Source organism: Fistularia commersonii, chromosome 5 (genome assembly GCF_037954325.1).
Source record: "Fistularia commersonii isolate RoL2024-O1a breed Wild chromosome 5, RoL_Fcom_v1.0, whole genome shotgun sequence".
Classification (NCBI taxonomy): domain Eukaryota; kingdom Metazoa; phylum Chordata; class Actinopteri; order Syngnathiformes; family Fistulariidae; genus Fistularia; species Fistularia commersonii.
The window spans coordinates 41,058-67,500 of NC_141288.1; the positions used below are offsets into that span (position 1 = coordinate 41,058).

The following is a 26,443-nucleotide window of genomic DNA, read 5'->3' on the forward strand; positions in this document are numbered from 1 at the left end:
GAAGATAAACTGTCCAGGGATGCAGCAGAGGAGTTAGAGATGCTTTTGGTGCACACTTTTCTTTCCAGGATGCAGCCCCGGGGTTCAGGTCTGCCTACGTACCACAGAACGTCCAGATGAACTTACCTCAGACGGACTGCGGAGGAAGACCATGTACGCAGGTCGGGAGACACCTTTGCTGTGAAGGATGCAGAACAAAAGCTTCATCTCCAACTGAGGGAAGCAAGAGACGGCATGAGGAACATGCAGAGCAGAACCTGTTCACACTCCTTGGACCCATGGGAGTCCATCAGGGAGAAGATATGCAACCCAGAATGAAAAGGCAAAGGCAAATGACTCCTTTACGAGCTTTTATTCTGTCTGTATTCTACCTTTAAATCCTCTGATGCGAGCAGAACGTCCGGTAGGTCATGAAGGCAAAAGGATCGTCATGACGCTGGAGTCTGTTGCCGGGCACCTCCAGATGGGACGACAACGTACTGAGGATGTACCTCCAGCCTGGCATCATCTCTTCCAGAAGTCCCCACAAACCGAGGCAGGGCCTTCATCCGAGGGCCAGTTCCATCACGGACCAGGACCATCATAACCGTCTCAGATCAAGTTCAGAATCTGTATCCAACACCTGGGTCACCAGCTGCTTCGGTCACCCGCAGGGTGAGACGAAGAAATCGGATCTTAACACAACGAATCCACATCTCCAAACAGCCCTCGGGTGATATTTGAACAGCCGACGGTGACAGGAGCTCAAACATCTCATGGACCTCCTGCATGGACTGAACTGTGAGATAAGAGAAAGATAATTTGTCCAAAAGAACTCAGTCGTCCTTCACTGAACGGGTGAGTCCACATGAGGAGCAAAGGGAGGAGATGTGGATGGATGGATGGATGGGTGGGTGGGTGAGGAGGACAGGGTGCACTCCGGTGATGTTCTCAGTGATGTATTCCGCTGTCGTTTGCTGCGGGATACTGTCCTCCTTGGGAGGAGAACCTTAAACCTTGAAGCTGGTGTTCCATCAGACTCGGCAGCAGGACGTGACATCACTGCCCCTCCGTCGAGTTCGGACATCCGGGTCAGGAGTCCACCTTTCCGGTCCACGAGTCGTGATGGTCGGAGCTAAGATGGAGCAGTCGTCTGCATGTCAATGAGGGGGCGGCGTTTCGTGTGAATGTGTGTGAATGTGTGTGCCAGTAAAGCAGCAGGGCGGCATCCTGGTTCACAACAGGACGTCTCTCAGGACGGACGGATGGACGCCGGCCGCCTTCAGACTCTCCACAAGTCTCTGCACAGTGGCCTTCTTCCCTTGGGACCTCCGCCACAGCAGCAGAGCGGCCAGCGCCGCCTCGTGCACGCTCAGCGCGTGATCGGCCCGGCAGCAGTACAGCGCCGACGCCGACACGCCCAGGTCCAGGAGCACCGACTCCCAGTCCGGGCCCAGGACCCGGGACAGCCGGGACAGCTCTCGGTCCGACGGGACGCAGAGGAGGGATGACTCGGGGAGAGTCCATGGATCTGAAGGTACAACACACACACACGCACACACACGCACACACACACACACACACACACACACACACACACACACACACACACACACACACACACACACACACACACACACACACACACACACACACACACACACACACACACACACACACACACGACATTAGTTTCCATGGTCATGTGGAACGCTCAGACTGAAAGGATTAGTTGTGAATGATTGAGTCTATCATTCATATTCTTCTCCCGTGTTCGGAGCCAAAATAGAAGTCAGTGGAAACGTCTCAGATCCCTGATCCCAGCCCCGCCCACCGCCCCAGGCCCCGCCCACCGCCCAGGCCCCGCCCACTCCCCTCCACGCAGAGGAGGGGAAGCTGTGAAGTCCCTGGGACGATCTGTGATGGAGCCTGAGGTGAGGTGCTGGTCTGGTCTCCACAGGTCCAAACTAAAGGACATAGTGATATAACAGTCGTGGTGCTTCTCCATCCCGACACCCCCTGTCAAATCACCTCACAGCTGAGCCCTCACAGGCTGCAGAGCTCTGCCATTATAAGACGACCCGTCCTGGTTCCCCACTGGCGGTGCTTCATGAAAGAGAGTCCACGCGTCTGTGAAGGTCCACGACCAGACGGGTTCTGCTCCTCCACCGGCAGCGGTTACCCGCATCAGCCCAAACTTGACAGGTGTTTGGCTGCCGGCCGGAGGAGAGCGGCGTGCCGGGTGTGAAGTGGCGGGCAACTTCCGCCTCCCGTGAATGCAAAGCCGAGAGGCTTCAGGGCTTTGGACGGAGAAGGTGTGACATCACATCTCCTGAGCACCGCTGTGAGGACGGTGATGAAGATGTCATATAAGACTCTGGCACTGCCGTGTCAGCTGGACATGTGAACGCAGCCCTTCGCCCTCTCGTGGTGAAGCAGCTGAGGAGCGTCTACCTGCACGAGAATGACAGCAGCGAACGGCCCGCCGATGGACGAGTCTGTGAAGGCCTACATCAGCAGCATGCAGATGACCGTGGCTGACAAACAGGTTCTCATCGAGTCTCTACGCAGAGAGAACAACGCCATGAGGACGACCATAGACATCCTACGCAGAGAGAACGACAGTCTGAGGACCAAGCTGCAGGAGCTGGAGGCCCAGGACCTGGAGAACCAGGGGCGAATGGGGGACGAGGGGTTGGAAGTCCAAGATCTGGAAGACCAGGGTCAGTTGGAGGCCCAGTGGCTGGAGGCCAAGCGCCTGGAGGTCCAGCGGCTGGAGACTAAGCGACAAGAAGTCCAGCGGCTAGAGGCCAAGCGGCTAGAAGCCCAACGGCATCTCGAGACTCAGAAGAAAGAGGCCCAACAACAAGCCACTAAGTGGCAGGAGGCCCAGTGGAGGCTGGAGGTGAAACGGCGGGAGCTCCAGCGGCCAGACTCGGAGCAGCTGGAGGCCCAGAAGCTAGAAGCTCAGCGACAGTTGGACGTCCAGTTACAGGATGAACCTGACCTGGAGGACCAAGCATGGCAGGTGGTCCAGGTCCCAGACAACCAGGGCTGGCAGGATGCACAAGACCCAGTAGACCAGGGGTGGCCACAGGCCCAAGATCCAGATGAGGAGTGGCAGGAAGCCCAAGACCCTGAAGACCAAGAGTAGCAGGTGCCCAAATCTCAACCTGTCAACCAGGGGTGGTCAGAGCGCCAGGTCCCGGAGGACCAGGAGGGCAAAGTCAAAACACCTGGTGGTCCTGCAAAAGCAAAGGGCTGAGGAGTCAGTGGACCAAGAACAGCAGGAGGCTTGAAAAGCTCCAGATACAAGACCTGGAGGACAAGGAGAAGCCTCTCCCACAAAAATGTGTCCCAAAATGTCAAAAGTCCAGAAGCTTTGAACTACCACATGCCTTTGGAGGCCGCAGACTTTGGTCCTGGATCAGATTAGGGGACAAAAAGACCCGGACACCATCCGTCCACCACATATCACCACACCACACCACACGGCTGAGATGCACACCGGTTCGAGGAGAAGACTCCCAAAGATTCCATATCAAGCAGGTTCCTTCCAGACCGGTGAAGAAAGAAGTTTGTAGAAACCGTTCAAATGTAGAAGTCACTCAATAGAACCCACTGAGGAACTCAGGAACCTGTCAGCCTCAGACCAGGAGGGGTCTGGGTCCACAACGTCACAACTCTGGTTTGATGAGACATCTCATGTTCTCCAGACGGACCTTTGTTTCAATGAAAACAAACCTACGGGTCGGACAGGAGGACCGTCACCCGGACAGCGCAGGGGAGGACCACCTTTTCTCTGGTAACATCTCATCCAGGCCTTCAACTGGCACCTTCAGGCGAGCTAACGGTCCAAGATTTGAAAGAATAGTGGAAACCATCTACAGGACAGTGAAGAAGCACCTACAGTCAGGTTCACCATGGTGAAGAAGCTCAACCTGGTATCTATCCTTGAACCTGCAGCTTTAAAGGACATCTGTCAGGAAAGCGACCTCCTTTGAGAGGAGAACGGAGAAGTCATCGACGACTCTGAGGTTTCAGCCTTGTTATTTTCCAATTAAAGTGTCTGGACTTTGACCCTTTGCCGGTTCTTTTGATTTCTCAGATACAGATACCTAGCCTGACTTTCTGAATCTCAACAACTCTTCCAGGTCAAACATTCAAGGATTCACGGAACTTTTATTGTCACACCAGACAGTATGTGGTACGAAATTTATTCAAGCCACAAAAAATATATAGGAAAAAATAAAAAAAACACAAGCAAAACGTTCTCATAATGAAACGTGAAAACAAGTCAACAATTTAGTAAGGCTGAGGTAGCCCATAAGCGACAGACGATGGAATGGATGGATGACGTTAGCCCTGTTGGCACTAAATTTACCTGCGATGCAAGGTACTTGGTATTATGATTGCCCCTGTTATAGTGAAATATTGCACCTGCATTGTTTAAAGCAGTGGTCCCCAAACTACGGCCCGCCTACACGTTTTGCCCCGGACCCTGAACAATACCAGAGATGCATTATGATTTTTTTTTTTTATTCTGGTCACGTAATCTTGAGTTGTACATGCATAGAACGTAACATTCTATTCCTTCCTTCTGCAGTCTGTGCCTTATTTGAAACCCCTCCATCAAAAAGACACCCCTGTCAAATAACAAGGAATAATGGCGAAAAGATTAGGTAAGAGAAAAATAGATTCAGAATGCAGGGTATTTAACCTGCAGTGGACAAACCATTAGTTTTTTGTTCAATTCAAAGAAAAGGCTGTCAAGAGACGGTGGCTGTATTCAAGACCACAATCTGCGCTGACACTATGAATCCCGTCACAAAGACAAGTTGATAGTTTGCAAGGCCAAATGCCAACAAACAAACTCTCAAAGCTAAAAAGTGGACCGTTAGCTCAGCGGAGTACATTTGTACGCCGAGCTCAGCAGAACCAGTCCTCGGTTCGAGCGAGCTTTCGGGTTGCTCAACTGATAGTGAGCGGCGGTAAACCTTTCACCGATAGAGAATTTATCAAGGAGGTGTGTCCCGAGAAGAGAGATGTCTTCAATGCCGTGAGTGTGTCGGTGACTACGATCACAAGACGCATTGAAGAAATTGGGGGGAATGTATATAACCGGCTGCAGCAGAAGATGAAAGAATTTGATTTTTTTCATTAGCGCTGGATGAGTACGGATGTACAGGACACAGCGTAGCTACTAATTTTTATTCGTGGAGTCAGCGTTAACTTTGAAATGTGCGAGGACCTGGCAGGCCTCCAAAGTCTCAAAGGCACTACGGGGGGGGGGGGGGGGGGGGGGGTATTTTTGGCAAAGTATGCCAAACCATGGAAGAGTGAACTGGGACTGGTCGAGGCTTGTTAGCATCACGACTGACGGAGCTCCTCGTACGGTGGTTGCGTCTCGTCGTCTCATCGGGCTCGTGAACCGGGAGATGGAAGAACGTTCCCCGCTACAAGTCCACTGCTTAATACACCAGCAAGCAAAGTGCTGAAGTGGGATTCTGTCATGAAGGTTGTGGCGTCTTCCATAAACTTCATGAGAGCGAAGGAACTTAAACACAGGCAGTTCCAACGATTCCTGTCACGCATCAAACGCCTGAAAACTCTGATGAGATCGAGATTGACAAATGAACATCTCCATCAGTGTTTGAGACTTGCAGTGACTAAAATGGAACCTGACATTGAACTTCTCAGCAGCCAGATGCAGGCCCACCGTTCACACTGATGAACATATATTGGTAAGCTTACTTTTCTGACTTGAATGAGCCATTCTGAGTACAAATGAATAAAATCATAATGAGATCTACTGGGGTAAAATCCGTTCTACAACCAAACTGGTAGTGAAATGTGTCGTGCTGGTATCAGTTGGGTTTCATAGCTTGCTTGCTTGCTTTCAGGTTTTCACAGTGAATTTGATATGAGAAAGCTGCAAACAGTTGCGTCTACAAGAAAGTTAATGTCCCTTGGTCTTTTTCTCTATGAAAAACTTGAAAAGGGTTATTAGTTTATTATTTATTTCATTGATAATGTTATTATTTTCTGATTTTTTTTCCTGTCAAGATCCCAGAAAGGGTCAATTTTTGGTTATGTATGGCTTTCTGGAAAACAATAAATGTTTACATTTAGACACCGCTGCGATCTTAACACTTTTGTTACAAACTGGCCCGGCCCCCGTCAGAGAGGGGAAAAGTTATTTGGCCCTCGCAGGAAAAACTTTGGGTAGCCCTGGTATAAAGTGTCTAGTGCTGGTCCATAGAGAGCGTGTGTGTGTGTGTGTGTGAGAGAGAGAGACTATACACACTAAATGGTCAAAAGTATAGTCAACTGTCAGCTGGATTCTAAGAGCACGGAAGTGTTTGGGAACGACAGCAACTCAGCCACCAAGTGTTAGGTCACGTAAACTGGCGGAGCGGGTCAGCGGACGCTGAGGCACGTAATGCCAAGAGGTCGCCAGCTTTCTGCAGAGTCAATGGCTACAGACCTCCAAACTTCATGTGGCCTTCAGATGAGCCGAAGACCAGCGCGCAGAGCTTCGTAGAATGGGTTGCCATGGCCGAGCAACTCCAAGCCGCACATCACGGAGGACAAAGGAAAGTGTCGGACGCAGATGTGTAAAGCGCGCCGCCTCAGGACTCTACAGCGGTGGACAAGCCTTCTCTGCGGTGACCGATCGCGCTGCTCGATCTAGCAATCTGATGGAGGAGTCTGGGTTTGGCGGCCGCCAGAACGCTACTGACAGCAAGCTCCATAAAGACATGGAGGACAGAGTCTGGTGCCGATGAACTTGACTGTCTGCAGAGTCCCGACCTCAACCCCGTAGACCACCTTTGAGATGAATTAGAGCGGAGGGCGAGAGCCAGGTAGTCTCGTCCAACATCGGTGTGTGACCTCATCTGGAAGAATGCTCAATAACTGCCACAAAACACACTCCCGAATCTTTTGGACAGCCTTCCCAGAAGAGGTGAAGCAGTTCCAGCTGCAAAGGCTGGAGCCACGTCAGACTGAAACCTATGGGTCAGGAATGGGGCGTCACTTTACTTCACATGCCAGTCGAAGCAGGTGACCCAATACTTTTGGCCATATAGTGTGTGTGTGCGGTGTGTGCGGTGTGTGAGTGAGAGAGAGCGAACGGGTGGAGTTAAGCAGTCCTCCAGCGGCTAGGAGGAAGCTGTTTCTGCTCTGCAGGCCTCCTAGCGGCTGAAGGACAGGGGTTGGCTCACCGGACTCCGCGGCCCCGGGTCCGGCCCGCAGCTCCCGCAGCAGGCGGTCCCGAACCCAGCTGAAGTCGTCCAGGGCCCGCAGGAAGCAGCGGAAGGCCTCCGGGCCGCGGACCGGAAGGATGTCCAGCAGCTTCAGGCATTTCTGCCGTTCCGTCGGCTGGGACTCGATCGTCTCCACCTGCTCCTCCGTGAGAACCTCCTCCTGGAACAGGAACGGCACGACGGAGTCGCTGACCAGCAGCTCCCGGGACAGGAAGCGCCGCTGCCGCCGCAGCAGCTCCCGGTGAACGGGATCCATCGGCCGATGTCCCCGCTAACCGGTCCGACTGGAAACGAGGACCGGAACCTTCGAGGCGACGCGCGCTGTCCGTCCGCGAGCAGAGTCCAGCCCCGCAGACACCGGGTGCGGGTGCGGGTGCGGGTGCGGGTCCGGGTGCGGGGGGTCTCCGGGGGCAGTTGTTTTGACTTACCTTTCAGCGGGGCAGAAACAGCAGACTCAAATCAAAGCTAAAATCCTTCACACGAAGCCTCTTCTTGTAAAAGCTAGGCTTTTTTTGTGAAGGCTGGCAGCGGGCGATGCAGTCGGTTCGCCGGAGCAACTCTTCCACACACGCACACGCACACGCACACGCACACGCACACCCCAGGGGTGTCTACTGGGCATCAAGCCAATGGGGGACCCCCCCCCCCCCCCCCCCCATCGTACTACTTCCCTGGGGTCAACCTGCTGTAGGTTGAGGGTTCCCCTGCTAGCAGCTGGAGGTGGAGAGACGTCAGAAGTCAGGAAACTCATTTCCCTGGAGCTTTTCAAAGGAAACTAAATCTTGATTTTATTTGTGACTAATTTTTACCTCCCGCTGACCGACTGCGGGTGTATTGACGCTTAATCCTTTGCTGTCTGTGGATCCGTCGGGAGAGGTGGAACCTCAGGACGCTTTACTGACGACCTGGATTCTTAGGAAAACAAGGTACAAAAACACAGCGACGTCACCAATAAATACGGACGCGGCGAACCCAGGGCCGCTGGGCTCGGCCTACCTGAGGGCCCCGCCTCCAGCTGGCCGGGCCAGTCCCCAGAGACCGGCCCCTGACTTCGAGCGCCGGTTCTGTGACCTCTGACCTTTACCGTGGCCCAGACCTATGCCGCACGACGGGAGAGTCCGGAGTCGCCGCCCGCTTCCTGTCGGGGCTACACGTCATAGGCGTACTCCGTCAGATACTCCCTCAGCCGGTTGGGTAGCGGCAGGCGCTGCACCTGCCCGGTCAGCCTGTTGATGGCGATGCGACAGAGGTGCTGCAGCGGCGGCGTGGCGGCGTACACGGGTTTGGTGAGAAGCAGCTGCAGGGTCCCGTTGGGCGGAGCAGACGCCGACGCCGCGGCCTTGTCGCCGGTCCGGGACAGCCGGACGTAGTGTTCCACCAGGCGGACCACGCTGTCGAAACGCTTCAGCTTGGGCTTCACCGGTACCACTGAGTCCAGCGTGAACTCGCCGTGTTTGTACTCGATGCGGAGGTTGGTGGGACCGGCCGCCGTCATGGCCGAGATGGTGTACAGGTAGTCCCTCTGGGAGCTGTCCCGCACCAGGAAGGCGCCCTCCTCCGCGTCCTGCAGGATCTCCTTGGCCTCTGTCGCCGTCAGACTGCCCCAGTACCAGCCTGGACACGGAGACAAAGAACACTGTCGGGCCGTCCTCTGGATCCCAAGGGCCAACCGTCACGTTCGGGTTCACGGTGTAGAACCGACATCCGGCCCTTTGGCTGCGCGTCTACAACATCCATGCTCTCTCTATACACATGGCTTTCTACATCCCGTACATCCTTTATGGTCTGAAAGTGAAAGGGGATCCGATCAGCCCCCCGTCTCTGCTGCTGCTTCCCTCCGCGGGCTGGCGTTCTATCAATATGTACAAGGTCAGGGATCTGATGCGCCTGACATTCTAACCTTCTTCTGGCCGACACCTCGCCGGGGAACTGATGAATAACCACAGAACACCGGGAAACCCTCGTTCGGCCTCCGCCGTCCCCTCCCGTCCGGACCCCCGCCCGGACTTCACCGGCGGGGTGGGGGGGAGCGGCTGTCGCCGTGAAAACATCGGCTGACAGGAGAGCGTCCCTCGCCGACGGCATACACACATTAGGACCCGCTTCCTGACCGGAGAGCTCACCTGTGCTCCTCAGCTCCTTCATGGCCAACGACAGGCCCCTCTCGTCCGGCCCCGAGGCGGCGTCCACGCGTCGCTCGCTCTCGATGGCTTCTGTCGACTCAGACGACTGGCAGGTCATTGGACACGGCGCGCATTGGGGGGGCTGCGTGTGTGAGCGTGCTTGTAATAACGTGTGCCTTTACGTATGTGTGTGTGTGTGCTAGTAAATGCTTGTCTCTGAGTGCCTGTATATAAGTGTGTGTTTCTCTGTGTGGAGGGAGGTCTGTGTGTGTGGGGGGGGGGGCATGCACCAATCACCTGGGAGTGAAGGACAGCTTTACCTGGGACACAAAGAAGTCATAACATCATCATGGAGCACTTCAAACACACACACACACAAATGCACTGGGACACGTGCACAGTCCCTATCAACAACACACACGCACTATGACACCAGCACACACGCTCGTTGTCCTGCTGACCGGACAGACAGACCTTCCGATTGACCGATTGGAGCGCGGTTGATTGATTGGCGCACGCGGGCCGTTCAAGACTAATTGAGAAGCACGTGACGGTTGTGATTGGGCCGTGGACTCACCGGGGCTCGTGCGCAGCTAGCCGTTAGCCGCTAGCCGCCGTCCAGACAGCGGATGAGGCTCCTTGAAAGCGACGGGCCGTCATGCCGTCGGGGCCGCTTGCCCCCGCAGAGACGCCCCTCCACCTCCGCGGGCCGACGGCCGCTCCGGTCCAAACCCCGGTGCTCGCCGGTACCGGAGAGGCAGCGTCCCGGTCACAGAGCCGTCCTTTCCCGCAGCGTACTGCCCCACAACATCACCGTAAACACAAGGACGATTTCCAGGAACTTTCCAGGAACACGGTCACGTGGTGCACAGTTCCATTTAAGGTGGACTGATACACACACACCAACACACACACACACACACACACTGACTGACTGGCAGCCAAACCGAGACATAAACACGCACACGCACGAACAGTCGGACACACTCAAAGAGACACAAAAACGCACAAAAATGAGTTTCTTCTTTATCCTTCACGGACAGGAAATACAAGACCAACAAAATCCTAAACGTGTGTGTGTGTATGAGAGAGAGAGAGAGAGAGAGACTCACGTGTGATTCCGTTATTCCGTGGGCTGTCAAAGGCTCTCCGCATTCATTCATTCATTCATTCATTCATTCATTCATTCTTTCTGTCTTTCTTTCATTCACCCTCGGGTCCTAGCGCCACCTGCTGGACGCCCCGCGGAAGACGCGGCTCTGCACCAGCCGGGAGGAGGGCGCAGTGGAGGACCAGAGAAGACAATCGAGCAAAATAGTGCAACATGCAGCACCAGCACAGCGTGCAGTGCACACACTGTGACATTACATTCTTGTCGAAATCCTCTTCTTGGCAACTGGACTTGAATTTCTTCACTTGGAGCTACGTCACACCTCATCCGAGAGGCTTCTTCAGTTGCAATGACCTAACGTGAATTTCTGAATACAACTGCCAGGTGCGACGGTGACCAAAACCTCGAGCCACCCGAAAACCTAGTCGTTATACTCGTAAACTTCCCCATCGGTCATTAGATTCACCACATAAATTCGCCATGACAGGGATGACTGAGAACCTCCACAGACACTGCTACATCAAGTACAACGGCACGGCAGATAATGTCGTGGTACTATAGAGGAGGGGGGATTAAAAGAGACACTCTGTGGAAAAACACGGAAACAAATATAGGATAGAGATTATAAATTGAATATACAAGAAAGGAGGGGTGCAGTACCTCCGCCCCGCCGGCAGGGGGCAGCACCTCCACCCTCCTCCCAGTGCCAGCGGAGAAGAAGAAATTGGCGCGGAGGTTTGTCCGTTCGCGGGCGGCGGCAGAAGGCGGTCCGGTCTACGTCCTGGTCCCGGCGAGCTCCGGTTCTTTACGGTCTACGTCCTGGTCCCGGCGAGCTCCGGTTCTTTACGGTCTACGCCCTGGTCCCGGTGAGCTCCGGTTCTTTACAGTCTAAGTCCTGGTCCCGGTGAGCTCCGGTTCTTGACGTGTCCCCCGGTACCGAAGACGGCCTGCGGGCGTACCCACGGATCCCGGGATTTGGATCGGGGATTCCGTTTCTTGACCGGTAGCCGGGTCTGGGGCTTCGACAGCTAATCCCGTCCGAGGTTAGCTTCTATCTGCCCCGTGCGGTCCAGCCCGGGGCTCCTTCAGAACCGGTCCGGGTCCCGGATTCAGAGTGGTCTTTGTCCCGTGGGGCAGACTGGCAAAGCTGCAGATACAAGCAGATCAGGGGGGCAAACAGCGGGTCGAACAGACGTGTCCTCGCCCACGGAGGCCGCTGGACTCTGAGGTGGGAGAAGGCCGTGGGGTTGTGGAGATCTTCTCCCCTCGCAGAGCGGTGGAGCTGCCGCTCCTCACCGTGACGCAGCCGCTTAAGCCGCTCTCAGAAATGCAGCTGTAGAAGTTTCTGCAGTCTGAGGCGAAATGCCAAAGCTTCTCCGCCTTTCGTCCCCACGACTGACGCGTCCTCCTACTGCGGTGTCGTCCAACCTCAGGATGATGATGATGTCCTCCCGGAGGTGAAACAGTCGCGTTCAGGTTTTAGGTTCCATCAAAACCAGTTCAGTCCAGTAGTAACGGGTTCATTCAGCGTAGGTGGTAGGTGGTGGAGTTCAAGTGGTTGCTTTGGTTTGGCCCGTCTTTCCAACAGAAGTCAAGTTGCTTCAGTGGTCAGGGTGGTCCTCGGTGGACGGTCGTCTTCATGCAGCTGAGGGTCAGCGGGTCAGGTGTCTTCTGAGGGTCGAGATGGCGCCGTGTTCAGCTTGGCGATGGCTGCGGTTTCCGTGGAATAGATCCATATCCAGGTTGTCTGTTTGTCTCAGGAGACAAGTCGTCATGGAAACCACAGAGAGCAGGTTCGCCCACCTGCTGCAGCCCATTCGCGAGCTCGCCAAGAACTGGGACGTCGACCTGGCGTCGGAGCTGAAGGACTACCTGGACGAGGTGAGTGTCCTCAGGCTTCGCCCCGGCCTACCGGCCCGTGGCTGAACGTCCGTCCTCCATCCTGCAGTTGGACACCATGTGCATCTCCTTCGATGGAGGGAAAACCAGACTGAACTTCGCAGAGGCAGCGCTGCTCATCCAGGGCTCCACCTGCATCTACAGCAAGAAGGTGAGAAGGCCGGGCTTGGTGCAGCTCGGGGCGCCCAGAGGGACCTTCGGTGGCGGACACGAGTTTCCGTGGGCTGCCGAGGTCGTTCTCCCGAGAGGCTCCGTGCATGTTCGGGGCCGCGTCAAAGCTTCACCTCGGTACCTTAAAACTCTGGAGTGTGGCCTGACGACAGTATCACTGCGGTTCAGGTGGAGCTCCTGCACTGCCTGGTCTATCAGACTCTGGAGTTCATCAATGACAAGAACAAGAGGTGAGCCGCTGCGTGATCACGACGGTGACGATGTCTTAGCCGCATCTGGTGATTTACCCGGATGCTGGTGATCTCGACAGAAAGAACAAGCAGACGGGGTCGTCCGAGGAGGACAGAGTGCCCGAGAGCGCCGGCGGTTACGACCAGGACGATGACGATGACGCAACCGTGGTGAGAAACAGGAAGTGAAAGCGTAGTCTTGTTTGATGCTTTTGATTCCGCTGATGTCACTGACAACACCCATCAATAACGGACCTTCTCGGCTCCAAGTCCTTCTATTGTCTCTAAATTGTTTAGTTGCAACTGGTTAAACAAGTTCTCTACTGTTTCTGTACGCTGTTTATTGTTTTTTAGTTTTCTATTTTTGATCACTTTTCTTGCACTGTCCACTTTTTGCTGAGTGGTTGAAACTTCTCCACTGTGGGACCGTTAAAGGAATATTATATTCAATTCATGTGAACTGCTCTCTAACTCTACTTCTAAAGACTGTCTTTGGTTTTTCCGACCCTCCGTTGGGTCAGAACCTTCTCGGAGCCACCGGGCCCATGACCTTGTTTGAGCGTCGAAACTCAGACCAGATCAGTGTGACCTGGACGCCTCATGTGTTTCTCCTCCAGTTCAGACCCTGGGACTGCGACCCGCTGGAGGACTCCGAAGAGACGGATCAGAACAAGGTCTGTCTCCACCTCGGGCTTTAAACGTCCTGTTGAAGATCTTGAGAAGATGAAACTGAAAAAGTACTGAAGGTGTGAGTTTGTTTGACCTCCAGGCAGTGAAGGTCACTGGTCTTCCTCCGGTGTCTTTGATTCCTCCTGAAAGTCACGACAAACAGAAGATGCTTCTCATCAGGTCAGAGAGGGTCCATGTGGAGGGTCCACGAGTGTCTATGTGACCCACTTACCTCAGTGGTGTTGTGCGTTTCAGCATGAAGGGTGAGGTGACCTGCAGTCTCAAGGACTCCATCATCAATCAGTTCCTCCCTGGAGAGCAGGGCATCATCTGCCTCACGCAGGAATCAGTCACTTCCTGTTATATGGTGAACTACCTGCAGCAGCACAGAGGTTTGTGAGGAGGATGAAGATGATGAGGGTGAACATTATGATTGTTTTATCTGTGTGTGTGTGTGTGTGTGTGTGTGTGTGTGTGTGTGTGTGTGTGTGTGTGTGTGTGTGTGTGTGTGTGTGTGTGTGTGCGCACGAGCACAGAACCTTTGGAGTGTGGAATAAGTGGTGAAGAGGATGCTCTGAGGGGAGATGATACAGTGATGCAAGATTTCCTCCCTATGGAGGACAATGGACTGGACCACAACCAGGACCCAGTGGAACGTGTCCTCAGAAACCAGGTGTTTGTGTAGCAGCTTTTTGCCACCGTGGCATTCCATTTTGTGTGTGTGTGTGTTAGATAGAGATTGAGAGAAAGAATGAAGGTAGCGTTTATTTTTCGCCTTACGTTGTCATGACGACATGCTCTGGTCCCGCCGCGTCCTCTGGGATCACCGTGCCCTGAGTCATGTATGAGTGGTGGCGGTAAGGTGATGTTGGTGCCTCCACCCCAGGGCCCGGCTGACAGCGGGAGGCTGAAGGACCGCCAGCTGATCTGCAGAGGCGCCCCAGACGAGGAGGCTCCGGCCCACGTAAGCTGATTGGCCTTTGCACTTTGATTGACAGGCCCTCGGCCACGCCGCACTGAATTTGTTTTGTGCTCCAGGTGAACGCGTGGACACTCCAGGACCCGTTCATCTCCGTGGGGGACGAGAACCCTTTACAGCCAGGTACCGCCATCTGAGCCCGCTGCACCCCGTAACAACGGCCTCATATGTGCGTTATATTGTTCCGTTATATTTTCCACATCTGGCAAGACCATACTACATAAGGATCCTGTAGAGTGAGAAGATGCCCGTGGAATGGAGGATAGTTGTGCCAGTTCTGATTTTGAAGAACAAGCGCGGTGTTTGGAGCTGCCGGCTCTGAGGGTTAGGGTTAGGGTTAACACTGTGAGGCTCTGGGAAAGTCGTGAAGGCTAGGTCCAGAAGGGTTAGGGTTGGTGAGCAGCGACACAGGTGAGGTGTGCAGAGATGTTCTTAGTGGAGGTGGGACAACGTCTGGGACCAGCTCTGAGCACCTTCTTGTTGCTATGGTGATGGACAAGCTGACAGACGGGGTCAGTCCGGAATCTCCATGGACCGTGATGTTTGCGGGTGGCATAGTGATCTGCGGTGAGCGGCTGGAAGAGACCCCGCATTGCTGGAGATATGCTCCAAAGAGAAGATGAATGAAGGAATGAGAGGGACCTGCTGGAAGTGTCAGGGAGAGGAGTGGAGGAAGGTGCAGGTGTTGAGATGTTTAGGGTTAACCAGAGCAACGGGGGAGTGTGGAAGGAGGTGAAGAGAGGAGTGCAGGCAGGGTGGAGTGGATGGAGAAGAGCGTCCGAGGTCCTCTGTGGGGGAAGAGGAGCAATAAGTGAAGGGGAAGGTCTATAAGATGGTGGACAACCTGTAGAAGGCAGGTCTGGCCAGAGCAGAAGATGTTGAGATCTTCTTTGGGGGTGAGGAGGATGGACTGGATTAGAAAGGCGTTCGTCAGAGCGGACGTCCAGATTAGACGTAATGGAGACTCGGTCAGAGGCCAAGCTGAGATGGTTCTGACGCGTGGCGAGGAGGAGTGAATGTGCTGGAGATGGAGCTGCAAGGCACAAGGAGAAAGGAAGGTGGTTGAGGAGGACACTTGAGCTTGTGGCTGTGACAGAGGAAGATGAACAGGGCAGGACGGAGACTAATTTAGCAGAAGACGAAGGGTCAAAATAATTCTACACCGTCCAAATATGTTCTTTGCTGAAGAACCTTTGGGCCAAAGCAAGCCCAGGATAGGCCCCGCACCTGAGCTCAGGTGACCCCACCTCGCGATATCTGCCGCTTCAGGAAAGTGCTCCAGGGTCCCGGACGGGCTGGATGACGGGGGGAAGAGGAAGCGCAGGAGAGACACGCCATTGCAGGACTTCAGGACCTGGTTCCAAGGAACGTGTGAGTGTGACCACTGGAACCTCCAACAGGAGGGGAACCCGAGTCTGACGGTCCGATCTGTTTGTTGCAGTCAAAGCGCCGCAGCACAAGATGAAGAACGGACCGTACTTCTCAGGTAAGTCGCCTCCTGGGACTGAGCAGTGTGTGCGCTGGAGGAACAGAACGAAAATCAGATAGAGGAAACGCCGCGAGAACATCTGGAAGGAACCTTTACTTCTACTTGTCTCCAGATCTGAACTACATTTATATGAAAACCATGAGGGAAAAGCTGAGGAGCCGTCGGAGGATTTGCCTCCAGGCGGTGAGTCTCCAGCCTGACCTCCTGCATAGAGATGCCACATGGAGCGGCCAACAGTGTGTTGTGATGTCATAGGGCGTGATGGTGTCTGAGATGGAGTTGAGGAAGACCTTTTTGCAGGCGGAGAAGGCAGAGCCTCCTCAGCAGGAGGAGGAGCTTGGGGACCACCCACTGGGTAAGCAGGGCTTGTCGAGAAGAACCTGCCGACAAAAACGGGTCCTGTAACTGTGAAATGCTCTGTGAAGATGGAGGTGGAGACCTTTCTGACGGAGAAGATGACACGTTTCCTCACGATGGTCCAGACTTCATTGAAGAAGCGGGCTTTCAGTGCGCAGGTAAAAACCGCCCGGACCTTCTTGTCCCGAGTCAAGTGTCCACAGAGGCTGATGGGGGTTTGTGTGTCCAGATGCTCCGACAGATGACCTTAGCTATGAAGACCTGGTGAAACTGAGAGTGGTACGTGATCAGAGCTGGTGTCATGTGACATCTTCACACCAGAACAGTCCTCGGTCGCTTCACTTGCAAAGTCACTCTACTCACGGAGAGTAGCCGCACACCTTCTAGTTTTTTGATAACTGTCCGCCCTGTGGCCTCCAGGAGCAGCTGGTGGTCACCAGCCGGGGCTACACCCAGGAGACGGCTCTGTCTCAGAGGGTCAAAGACTGGGAAGAGAAGATTAAGCCTGAGCTGCTTCTGCAGGTAAACTCAAAATGGAACCTGCAGCCTCTGGTGTCTCTTTCTGACGTATCGTTGTTGGTCAGGAGGAGCGCCTGGCCTTCGACATCCACGACTACGAAGACAGAATTGTGTCGGAGCTGAACAACGTGGGTGACCAGAGGTCCTTCTCTTCCATTGTGCACGGGATGGACAACTTTGAGGCCTGCAAGTTCCTGCTGGCAGCACTGCAGCTGGTAACTTGCCTTTCTAATCCATCAGAGGTCGGCTGGAGGTCGGAGATAAACCCTGTCAAACGTTTGACAAGGGATAAAAGCACCAGCTGACATCAGGTTCTCTGCGTCTGAATAAGTTGTACACAGACCTGGTGTACACTAAGTGTGTGTGTGTGTGTGTGTGTCTCCAGGCCAACGACTCCACGGTGTACGTGGACAGTGTGGACGGTCTGGAGGCTAGCCTGGACTCAATGAGCCTGACGCTGCTCAGCACTCAGAGAGCCACAGAGCGGTTCAAGACGCTGGCCGCCTCACGCTAACGGCGCCTGGCTGAGCCGCCCGTCTGGTTTTGGCGTCCTGGGCGAACCCGTCGTGATGGTTCCTCGTGGGACGGTATAAATGGATCCTTGCAAAATGCAAACCTAAGACTTTCTTCTGCCTGACTCTGTCTGATGAGCAGGTGCTTTGGGATATTTAAACAGGAACTTTGTTCATCCATTTAACTGACCTTTAATTCTTCATCTGACTGCTTCCATCTTTTATCAAATATTAAACGGACTGTTTCAGCACGCCACTTTTTATTTCACACTCAGACACCTGTTTGTCACAGCGGGACGTAGGTCGCTATGTGGTTGCGGACGCTAGCAGCGACCTGCTCGGCGCTCTTGGAGCGGTTGTAGTAGTCCAGAAAGTGTCCGTCGGGGGCCAGCAGGTAGACGAGGATCGTGTGGTCCACGATGTAGTCCCCATCCTGGTCTTTGGGACCGGGGCTGGCGTAGACCCTGTAGTCCCGCCCCGCCTCCCTTACCTCTTCTGCCGTACCCGTCAGCCCCACCAGACGGGGGTGAAAGTCCTTCACGTAGAGGGCCAGCGCCGCCACGTCATCCCGCTCCGGGTCCACGGTGATGAAGAGGGGCTGCACGGGCGGCAGCGAGGCGTCTCGGTCCAGGATGGACACCGCGGCGCTCACCTTCTCCAGCTCCTCGGGGCATATGTCCGGGCAGTGTGTGAAGCCGAAGTACAGCAGCACCCAGCTGCCCAGGAAGTCCCGCTTGGTGCGGCGGCGCCCGCTGTGGTCGACCAGGTCGAAGTCGCCGTGACCCACGGCCACCTGGCGCAGCTGCTCTGCCCGCTGCTGCTGCCGACGCTGATTCTTTTCCCTGTACACGTAGCCCCACGCCGCCAGCAGGCCGCCGCCGACCAGAAGCGTCACTGCCGCGCGGGTCAGCGGGGCCGCCCTCAGAGACGACCTCTGACCTCCGGAAAGGAAGGTCCTCTGAGCGTACACGGGAACGTGGTGTCGAGATCCAACCTGGCCGCGGGGCAGCGACAGCCGGGGGCCGAGCCAGTGGCCGTGACGTACCAGAAGGCGCAGGTCTGACGCCAAAAGCCCCGCCATCTCCGGAGGCCCTGAAGACGAGACGGTAAGTGACTTAACCAGCTGTGCGCTACTGAACCAGTGGCTTGATGCTCTGGAAGCCCTGGTGTCACTGGGTCACGCTCCCTTTTGTCAAAACAGGATGAGGAGGTTCTCAGGATCAATGTCCCATTGACAGCTGACCCGCCGGCTACAAAAAACGATTGCTCTATTAAGGTTTAAATGGAAAGCGGGCAAAACAGTAAGACAGCCTTCGGGTGAAACTAAGAGAGTATTTATCGACTGGTCGGTCGGTGATCTTGGTTCAACCCTTGAGAAGAAGGAGGTCACCTGCCTCTGAACCTGGAGGACCAGGTGGGACACGAGAATCCCCGGGTCTGACGCGCGTCCCGTGGAGGGACCGAGGGAACAGGAGGCGGTTACAAGCCCGTGTAGCAACTGGAAACTGGCGCGGCTTCGATTCTTCCGGCGCAGTGAAAAGCCAAAGGCCATGGAAGCCGGAGAAGTGGCGTCCTTCGCGTCGCGACGGCTGACCCGGAAACCGAGCGCAACAACCCGGAAGAGAAGTGGAGGCGCTGACCTCGCATCGGAGGGGCGGCCGTTAGCTCACAGAGCTAACCGGGAGCCGTCCGGTCCTAACGTCTGCCCGGCTGGTCCACCGCCTCCCGTCGAGGTTCGGTTGCCGTCCGGGCAAACTGATATCCGGGCTCGGTGTTCCGTTTTGATCAAAGTCATCGCTCTTCCTTCCCGATAAAAAAAAAAACGGGATCGCGACGACTACAAACATGGTTGCCGAAATGTAGTTCTCAATACTCGAGAATGGACTGGGCGATTTAGCCGACGTTTTAAGGATTGTTTTTTTTCTTCTTTCCAATAAAATGCACCCTAAGCCGATGAACCCACAAACTCACTTCTGCGAAGAGGTCGTCCCCACGTTGCTCAGCTCGGACACAGTTCCGTCTTCGTAGCCGTGGATGTGGAAGCGAGGCGTTAGCAGCGCTAGCGCACAGCTCGCTGTAACTAACATTAGCTAACATCCGATCCTGCCGACCGACTGTTTATCGATCACTGAGTTATCGATCGGATCCGTGATCCTTTCGCTGCCCGAGCCGAGCAGAGGTCAAAGGCAGGGTTGACCTTTGTTCTTCACACTTGCTTCAGGATTTTAATGTTTGATGGGCTGCATTTTTTTCCTCTCCCAAATATCCTCAGGCCCCTTCTGGGAACAACCGAATGCATTTTCTGGGGAAACAAAGATGAGTGAGATCTAAAGTCTCACTGGATTCGTGTTCGTTGTTAATATTTGCAACTCACAGCTTCGGAATAATCCGTTTGTCTCCTCACACCTCGTGTTCACGAGCGGCGGCTGTCTGTCCCTCACCTTCCCGGGGTCTCGGTGAACAGATGGATCCCGGTTCTCTGTTTTAAGACATTTCTATTCACTCTTTCATGGTCCGTTCTGCTTATCCTCCAGGGAAGCTGGAGCCTGCACTCACAGTCATTCTGTTTTGACCCATTCCATTCATTTTACCCTTGGAAGATAATATAAACTTCATTGATCCCCGTCGGGGGATTCCTTTGTCACAGCCGCGTAACAGTTGTAATGTCAAAAACAAGAAAAGAAACATGAATCCAAATATAAACAGAAGATAGCAAGACATACACAAATAATTAGATAACAGACAACAACAACATCAAGGATGACAATCGGCAGCATCAAGGAACAGTGGGGGTGAAAAAAAACGGAACTAAACGACAATATGAATTGAGCGACAACAGCAATGACAAGAATAAAATAAACAAACATAGGCAGGATGTGTGCGGGCGGGGGAAATACAAGGATAAGAAAGACAGCAGAGTTATGGCATGAGCGGGGTAAGGCGGTGAGATTGTGGAATTGTGGAAGCAGCACAGGTGCACTCGGGCCGCTCAGAGTTGGTTGTTGTTGTGCTGTCAGATGTCCGTGGGCACAAAAGAGCGTCTGAAGCGTCGGTTCTGATGATCCGTCGGCCGAAGGAGCCGTGCATCGGCCGCAGCTCGTGCTGCGGGGGGGAAGGACTGTCCGGGATAGCTCCTGGTTCGTCATAGCTCCCGGTTCATCCTTCAACCTCCTCAATGCCAGATGTAACAGCCAGATGCTGCTTTTGGAGCCAAACAAACTTCCTTGATCTTATTGCATGAAAACTTTAAAAAAAAATCACTGCATATTTTGATATTCAGATCCAGAAATCTATTAGATTCAAAGTTTTCCTCAGACGTTTTTTTTTTTTAAATTCATATCGCTCAAATCTGGTGGATCAGCATCCAAAACGTGGAGAAAGTCAAAGGTCAGCGTTCAGGTTCCTCCTCCGCCGCGTTTGGACGGTAAAGGGTTACTGAGTGACATCATCAGGTCTCTGACGTCACGCTGCGTGACAGCGAGGAAGATGAGCATCGGAGGAGGGGGCTGCATCACTGAAAGCAGACGAGGATCCAGCTCGACCGTCTGCCCAGGTATTTATTGATCAGAAATCCGTCCACGCCGCATTCAACCGTCAGGTATGCGTGCGGAGAACGTGCTTGGCAATCCGGTCTACATCATAAGTTTGGATTTGCTGACGCTGGAGATAAAGTCAGGCGTTTCTTCTAGTCATACAGAGGAAGGTCATTGGGAGCTGCAGTTGCCATAGAAACCTGCTGCCTCTTAAAGGGCCATGGGAGGAACCTTCAAAGCATTTAAAATAACGGCCAAAGTATTTCCAGCTGATGAAGAGCTTCCGGCCCTGTTTTTTTCCCTGATATTCGGGAACCACGTTTGTCTCGTCCACGGTCCGAGCTGGACACCGAGCTGGACGAAAGTTAACGAAGGAGCTTCCGTGTCCGGGTTTATCTTTGATCTGGTATTTCGGTTTGTCCCGTTTTCTTATTGAGAAGAAACCAAAAATGTCCACAAGATCTTCTTCCCTTTTCACATCCAAAGTTGCATTTAAAGTGAGCGGGGTTTTAATTCCTTCTGTCACAGATTTGTCTCTAAAGTCATTCCAGAACACAATATTCCTGTCATCATCCCACAGGGGGGAATTCAAGCCGGGAACATGTTCATATGTATTTGTATGGAGAAATGTGGGTGCTGCCTTCCACCGGTCTGCTGCAAACAGCCCCGTCTTCCTGAGCCCCGCAGGAAGAGAAGCCCGGGGTCACATGATGGTACGGCGCTGTGAGACCGCGTCGCTCGGGTGTCAGCGCCGTGGAAGGAGGAGCAGGAAATGTGTTTCCTGTGAGACGCCGTGTGAAAGGGGTGGCCTTTCACTGGCTGATGACCTTAAACTGAAAAGAACAATGAAGGTCCGTGACGACTCTTCTCTCTGCCCCCCCTGCAGGCCCCAGGATGTCGGAGCAGCCACGCCCCCTCATTTGACCTCCCTGCCAGCAAAATGGACGGACTCCGGCTGCCGCCAGTCATCGAGGAAGCAAGCGGTGTGTGTGTGTGTGTGTGTGTGTGTGTGTGTGTCATTTGGCTGATGTGCATGCCAGGATGAAAGTCCACTCTTTCACAATAAAAGCATTGCGGTGTGCAGGATGGCAAGCAGCAGAACATCTTTGGTGGCCTCAAAGATCACAGTCTTTGACTTAGTGTTTGTTTATCGATCACATTTATTCCTTTGTTTCTGTATCTATTTTATTCCTTCTCAGCTTCACTTGTAAGATAATGTTTGTTCCTGGATCATCTGAACAGAAGGTTTCTAACAGCTTTCGGCTTCACGTCACACCACCAGGCTTTAAGCAGCAGGGGGCACAACTACAACTACTGCTCCATCTACTAGTACTACTACTACTCCATCTACTAGTACTACTAAGATTACTAATACTATGACAACGACTACTGCTGTCACTACTGCTACTACTATGACTACTATGACTACTATGACTACTGCTGCCACTGCCACTAATTCTACTGCTACATCTACTACTGCTACGACTACTGCCGCTAATGTTACTACAAGTGGCGCTGCTGGAACCCTGGAGGCCGTCTGCTCCCGGGCCTGCAGGAGGTGACCAGCTGACTGCGGTGATGGGGAGAAGAGCTGTGTTTGTGTCTGCAGACGACTTGGGGGACCTGAAGGAGGAGAAGCCCTCTGTGCTGGCTGAAAGTCTGATGGCCAAAGAGAGGGAGCCCGGTGAGGAGGAGGAGAAGGCGGAAGGAGAGAAGGGTCAGCACGAGGAGAAGGAGATTAAGGAGGAGAAGGGAGAGGAAGAAGGGTCTGATGAAGACCAGGATGTAGAGCAGCTTCGCTCTCAGATGGCTCAGCTGCTGTCGGAGCTGGAGGAGACCAGAGAGGATTGCCAGAGACACCAGGAGGGTTTTCTGGAGCTACAGGGTGAGAATCTTCACGAGCCTCCGTGTTTTCCCTTTCCCTTCGCGACTCTTCTTCTCTCCTGGACAAAGGCGCTAATTTCCTCAGGTGTGTTGGAGGACGAGCGGCTGGCGAGCGCCCACCAGGCCGAGAGCTTCGGCAGACACATCCAGAGACTCCAGGGTAGGTCGGAGGAGTAAACGCCCCGGATGCCAGCGGTCTCCGTCGTTGCTTTTCTTCCTTGTGTCGGAACAGCTCAGATCCGGGCGATGCAGGAGGAGATGGACGGCCTGGAGGCGGAGAAAGACGCGGAGCTGGAGGAGGTCCAGGAGGACCTTCGTCAGGCTCAGGAGGAGGTGCTGCTGCTGCAGCAGGGGGCGGAGGAGGCGGCGGCAGAGCGGGAGAACGACATCGCCTCCCTGCAGGAGGAGCTGTGCCGCCTGCGGGTGGAGCTGCAGCGCCTCCGGGCGACGGCCCAGGAGTACGAGCTGGAGAAGACCTCGCTGAGAGCTGAGATCTGCATGAAAAAGGAGGCTCCGGGGGACGGTAAGCCGTCCCTCAAGAGAACTGTCCATACGTGGACCTTCGTTATTCCTCAAAATATCTTCAGCTCACCTCCGTCATGTACGTGTCGCAACATCTCCGAAGGTCGCATGTTCTAAGACTTTATGGATCGCCGGTGGGGAAATAAAAGTGCCCCGGCAGCACAGTGCGAGAGGACAGGGAGCAGAACCACATTCAGTGGGACAAAGAAAACTCGTGAAAAAGATGGATAAAAGTGCTGCGCCAGAAGAAGAGATAGCCCTTGGTGACGGCTGTCACTGTGTTCGTTGAAACGTCTCGCAAGCTTTTCTCGGCGGAGGCTCGGCCAACGCCGCGTGCTGATTGGATGATGTGTTGTGTTTGGTTCAGGGAGGACCGGTCTTCTGGAGGAGGAACTTTTATCTCTGAACGATGAGCGACAGTCGTTGGTCGAAAGCAACAACATGCTGAGCCGCAAGGTGGAACATCTGGAGCTACAGCGGGACGAGTGAGTGGTCCTGCCAGCTGTCGGTCAAACATGTTATTCCAGGCTAACATGGTGGCCAGTCCATTGGTCCACGGAGGTAGGACCTGAACACGTTCACCGTCCTAAGAAAGCCCTGCGGTCCCCGCAGCAGCTGTAATCATCTGCTGCTGAAGCTTGTGGACCCCGGCCGACGAACCGCAGAACCTCGCGTTTCGGTCAAAGCTGACCCTGAATGCATGATCCGAGGGGAACCTGGAGAACCCCTCCTCACGTCTCCTGTCCACTTGCTCAGGTGTGACAATATATACCTGGCGGTCCGGGAGGAGGTCGACGCTGATCACGGCTCTTACATCACTGTTTCTCCTTCTGGACCCCATCCTCCTGTCGGACCTCCAACACACGAGGACCCCAAACCCCCGCCCGGGCTCAAGAACATAAAGATCCAGCTGCAGCGAGCTGAAGCGGTGGCGAGTGACGTTCAGAAAGAGGTATCTGTAGTTTAGCTGCCATCACTGATAAACGATTGACCAGCTGATGTCGGACCAGCTGATGTGAGTCTCCGCACCAGTGTGAAGGGCTGAAGGGGGAGCTGGAACACCTTCAGCAGCTCTACGACTCCAGCCAGCGGGAGCGAGCTGCCCTGGAGGAGGAGCTCCGGCGCTGCCGGGCCGAACTGCGCTCGTTGCTCGGGGCGGCGCCACAGGTGAGAGCTCAGGGGTGAACCTTGTTCTAGCTGAATGTGGAGGGTGGCTCAGACCGAGGGCCAGAAGGCGGGTCACGATGGGATGGGGCCGCAGAGTCTCAGAGGGGAGGGGTGTCAGGTGACCTCCAAACTCCCCGAACCCCCTCTTTCGGGCCACGTCTGCATGCAGGTCGCCTCCGTTCGGCCCGGCGGCTTCGGCGTCCACGGGGCCGAACGTCCTTCCACTACAATGATCACATTCATCCTCATTTCCCCCCTGAAAGCCTCTGATTGGCTGAACACATCTCCACCTCATGTCCCTCATGCATCCAGTCGGAGAGGCTCGTGTCTCGATCGGCAACTAAATTCTTCAAAATATTTCAGCGTCGCTCCCAGACTAGACTTGGACCCTCCCTCTCCTGACGGTGGTGTTTTTTCATTGGCGCTGGGTACCACCTTTAAGCTTCTTGACTTTAGATGGCACGTCGTTTAGTATCAGACTTGTCAGTCTTAACTCGGGACTTTAAACGAAACCTGAGAACCGACCTGACCTGAAACGCGGGACCGGCCGCTTCGGGAGGCTCGGCACTCAAGCAACACGACGTCGAAGAAACACCGGAATCGATCTGGATTCTTCTTGGTCATTCAGGACTCGGACTTGATGAGAGAGCTGACCCGAGACTCGGCGGGACTTGGTAGGTGAGCGACACTCGGTCAGACACGTGACCTTCCCGGTCCTCTGAACTCTGAACCGGTCATCCGTCCCAACGAGGAGGTCGCGGCAATCAGTTGGTCCGGAGTTTATTTCTTTCCCGCTCCCGGGCCTCTGGGGATCAAACCGCCGACCTTCTCATTTCCAGAAGTTCCTTCCCCCTTCTGACCCACGTGGTCCCAAAGGGGCGGGTCAGGCCGACGAGCCGCGTGAGACCGGGTTAGACTCGGGGATGTTGTGAGATGACGGACCGCGTAGGTGACAGACGAGGCGAGACGGGCGACTCCTCCATCTTTGTTTCCTGTGTCATCCTCGTCGAATCCACCGTCTTCTCTGTCCAGCCGTCCTTCAGGCCTGCAGATTCTTCTTCAGGTTGTTTTGTGATTGGGTCTCCTGTCCCCCCTCCCTGTCTTTCCCCAGACGTGCTCCCGTCCATCTGAGCCCCCCCTTCTCTCCATCCCCTTCATTGGGATCATTGTAATAGTGGCCTTGATTTGGTGCTGGTGGGAGGAGCTGGCGTCCTAGAGGGGACCAGGTAGGGCCGCGCCCTTCTTTCTCCTGTCGGCGGGCTCCGGAGGCCGGCGGCGGGGGGGCTCCTCTAGGGGGCTTCCTCGTCTATACTGTGACCGTCAGGCCGGCGTCCTGAAGATGGAAGGAACCGTGGAGCTCCGGACATTTCCCGGGCGTGTCCCCCTGGTGTCCTCGTGGAACACCTCCCCCGGTCGGCTGCCCGCTCTTCGGAGCCGCTAGCCGATTGGCTCGGAGGAAAACGCTAAGAAGCGTTCGCGTTCGATCCGGAAAACTTTTTACTGCAAAGGGATTTACGTATGAGCCCTTCTCTCTCAGGTTGTTTTCAGTCCGGGAGACAAATAAGATAGATAATATGATTATTGTTATCATCATCATCATTATTATTATTATTATTATTATCATCATCATCCTCATCCACAAAGATCAACGGACGCCGATATAATTAGCTCTAACGTCCAGCGGCAAGTGCTCGCTTTCCACCGGACCTCCACGAGTGAAGATGACGAGCGGCCGGATGTTCCTCCTTTCCGGTCTTTGCCGATTCCAGAACATCTTCTCAGTAGACCGTCTTAACGGTGACCTTTGTGGCATCACGCGCCCGCCGTGTGTTCTGAAGCTCGAGGAGGAGCCACCGATTGACCATTTGATCTCCTCTTTGTCGTCAGGGAGACAGCGGAGGCTGGAACGTGGCCGTGGTCGCGGTCGCCATGGCGGCCGTCGTGGTTTTGGTCATCCCCAGCTTCACGCGGGCTTAAGCTCCCCGGATGGGAAGTGCCCCGACAGCGATGCACCTCGGGACTATTGTCGCC

The 26,443-nt window shown here is 54.5% G+C and overlaps 5 protein-coding genes and 1 long non-coding RNA gene across 13 annotated transcripts in view; 2 read left to right on the forward strand and 4 right to left on the reverse strand.

Moving 5' to 3' along the window:
- Window positions 1–337: 337 nt before the first annotated feature.
- Window positions 338–8,374, reverse strand: cradd (CARD and death domain containing adaptor protein). The gene is made up of 3 exons (XM_086146205.1): window positions 8,244–8,374; window positions 7,206–7,675; window positions 338–1,510 (listed from the first exon to the last, which is right to left on the reverse strand). The coding sequence occupies exons 2-3, from the start codon at window positions 7,501–7,503 to the stop codon at window positions 1,215–1,217; spliced, it is 594 nt and encodes a 197-aa protein (XP_086002331.1). The 5' UTR covers window positions 7,504–7,675; window positions 8,244–8,374; the 3' UTR covers window positions 338–1,214.
- socs2 (suppressor of cytokine signaling 2) lies at window positions 8,010–10,303 on the reverse strand. 3 transcript variants are annotated; one of them, XM_086146208.1, is made up of 4 exons: window positions 9,948–10,226; window positions 9,668–9,690; window positions 9,371–9,460; window positions 8,010–8,861 (listed from the first exon to the last, which is right to left on the reverse strand). In XM_086146208.1, the coding sequence occupies exons 3-4, from the start codon at window positions 9,390–9,392 to the stop codon at window positions 8,395–8,397; spliced, it is 489 nt and encodes a 162-aa protein (XP_086002334.1). In that variant the 5' UTR covers window positions 9,393–9,460; window positions 9,668–9,690; window positions 9,948–10,226; the 3' UTR covers window positions 8,010–8,394. The 3 variants fall into 3 exon arrangements, with proteins under 3 accessions (XP_086002334.1, XP_086002333.1, XP_086002332.1); XM_086146207.1 differs by having other exon boundaries at window positions 9,371–9,476; window positions 9,948–10,225; XM_086146206.1 differs by having other exon boundaries at window positions 9,371–9,690; window positions 9,948–10,303.
- Window positions 10,304–11,224: 921 nt separating this feature from the next.
- Window positions 11,225–17,562, forward strand: ncaph2 (non-SMC condensin II complex, subunit H2). Of its 2 annotated transcripts, none has more exons than XM_086146197.1 (20): window positions 11,225–11,347; window positions 12,242–12,362; window positions 12,430–12,531; window positions 12,720–12,781; window positions 12,862–12,952; window positions 13,399–13,455; window positions 13,551–13,630; window positions 13,706–13,842; window positions 13,987–14,123; window positions 14,337–14,414; window positions 14,489–14,552; window positions 15,699–15,800; window positions 15,871–15,915; window positions 16,031–16,101; window positions 16,174–16,273; window positions 16,344–16,433; window positions 16,505–16,554; window positions 16,696–16,797; window positions 16,860–17,009; window positions 17,180–17,562. In XM_086146197.1, the coding sequence occupies exons 2-20, from the start codon at window positions 12,255–12,257 to the stop codon at window positions 17,306–17,308; spliced, it is 1,755 nt and encodes a 584-aa protein (XP_086002323.1). In that variant the 5' UTR covers window positions 11,225–11,347; window positions 12,242–12,254; the 3' UTR covers window positions 17,309–17,562. The 2 variants fall into 2 exon arrangements, with proteins under 2 accessions (XP_086002323.1, XP_086002322.1); XM_086146196.1 differs by having other exon boundaries at window positions 13,987–14,122; window positions 14,258–14,414.
- On the reverse strand, window positions 12,962–15,918 carry LOC147233700 (uncharacterized). The gene is made up of 4 exons (XR_015106115.1): window positions 15,677–15,918; window positions 14,231–15,462; window positions 13,683–13,826; window positions 12,962–13,593 (listed from the first exon to the last, which is right to left on the reverse strand). It is a non-coding gene; the product is annotated as an uncharacterized LOC147233700 (long non-coding RNA).
- Window positions 17,483–19,419, reverse strand: sco2 (synthesis of cytochrome C oxidase 2). Of its 2 annotated transcripts, none has more exons than XM_086146203.1 (2): window positions 19,278–19,419; window positions 17,483–18,398 (listed from the first exon to the last, which is right to left on the reverse strand). In XM_086146203.1, the coding sequence occupies exon 2, from the start codon at window positions 18,385–18,387 to the stop codon at window positions 17,593–17,595; it is 795 nt and encodes a 264-aa protein (XP_086002329.1). In that variant the 5' UTR covers window positions 18,388–18,398; window positions 19,278–19,419; the 3' UTR covers window positions 17,483–17,592. The 2 variants fall into 2 exon arrangements, with proteins under 2 accessions (XP_086002329.1, XP_086002328.1); XM_086146202.1 differs by lacking the exon at window positions 19,278–19,419 and adding an exon at window positions 18,701–19,148.
- Window positions 19,420–20,665: 1,246 nt separating this feature from the next.
- LOC147233702 (coiled-coil domain-containing protein 136-like) overlaps window positions 20,666–26,443 on the forward strand; it is a 6,656-nt gene continuing 878 nt past the window's right edge. The window contains exons 1-10 of one of the 4 annotated variants that reach the window (XM_086146200.1): window positions 20,666–20,859; window positions 21,726–21,822; window positions 22,449–22,724; window positions 22,809–22,883; window positions 22,956–23,246; window positions 23,613–23,730; window positions 24,002–24,197; window positions 24,278–24,412; window positions 25,524–25,638; window positions 26,300–26,443. The exon at window positions 26,300–26,443 is cut by the window's right edge and continues 878 nt beyond it. In XM_086146200.1, the coding sequence (XP_086002326.1) occupies window positions 21,780–21,822; window positions 22,449–22,724; window positions 22,809–22,883; window positions 22,956–23,246; window positions 23,613–23,730; window positions 24,002–24,197; window positions 24,278–24,412; window positions 25,524–25,628 (1,239 nt within the window). In that variant the 5' untranslated portion in view covers window positions 20,666–20,859; window positions 21,726–21,779 and the 3' untranslated portion in view covers window positions 25,629–25,638; window positions 26,300–26,443. Of the gene's footprint in view, window positions 20,860–21,725; window positions 21,823–21,864; window positions 22,725–22,808; window positions 22,884–22,955; window positions 23,247–23,612; window positions 23,731–24,001; window positions 24,198–24,277; window positions 24,413–25,523; window positions 25,639–26,299 lie in introns of those variants that run through there. The other 3 variants (XM_086146201.1, XM_086146198.1, XM_086146199.1) reach the window with 3 other exon arrangements.

Coding starts and splice junctions, on each gene's coding strand:
- cradd (XM_086146205.1), bottom strand. CDS start 7,503: ATGGATCCCGTTCACCGGGAGCTGCTGCGGCGGCAGCGGCGCTTCCTG. Junction 1,511..7,205: donor ACCCGGGGCCGCGGAGTCCG/GTGAGCCAACCC, acceptor TTGTACCTTCAG/ATCCATGGACTCTCCCCGAG.
- socs2 (XM_086146206.1), bottom strand. CDS start 9,488: ATGACCTGCCAGTCGTCTGAGTCGACAGAAGCCATCGAGAGCGAGCGA. Junction 8,862..9,370: donor GAAGGAGCTGAGGAGCACAG/GTGAGCTCTCCG, acceptor CTCCGTGTCCAG/GCTGGTACTGGGGCAGTCTG.
- ncaph2 (XM_086146196.1), top strand. CDS start 12,255: ATGGAAACCACAGAGAGCAGGTTCGCCCACCTGCTGCAGCCCATTCGC. Junction 12,953..13,398: donor ATGACGATGACGCAACCGTG/GTGAGAAACAGG, acceptor TTTCTCCTCCAG/TTCAGACCCTGGGACTGCGA. Junction 16,434..16,504: donor AGCGGGCTTTCAGTGCGCAG/GTAAAAACCGCC, acceptor TTGTGTGTCCAG/ATGCTCCGACAGATGACCTT.
- sco2 (XM_086146203.1), bottom strand. CDS start 18,387: ATGGCGGGGCTTTTGGCGTCAGACCTGCGCCTTCTGGTACGTCACGGC.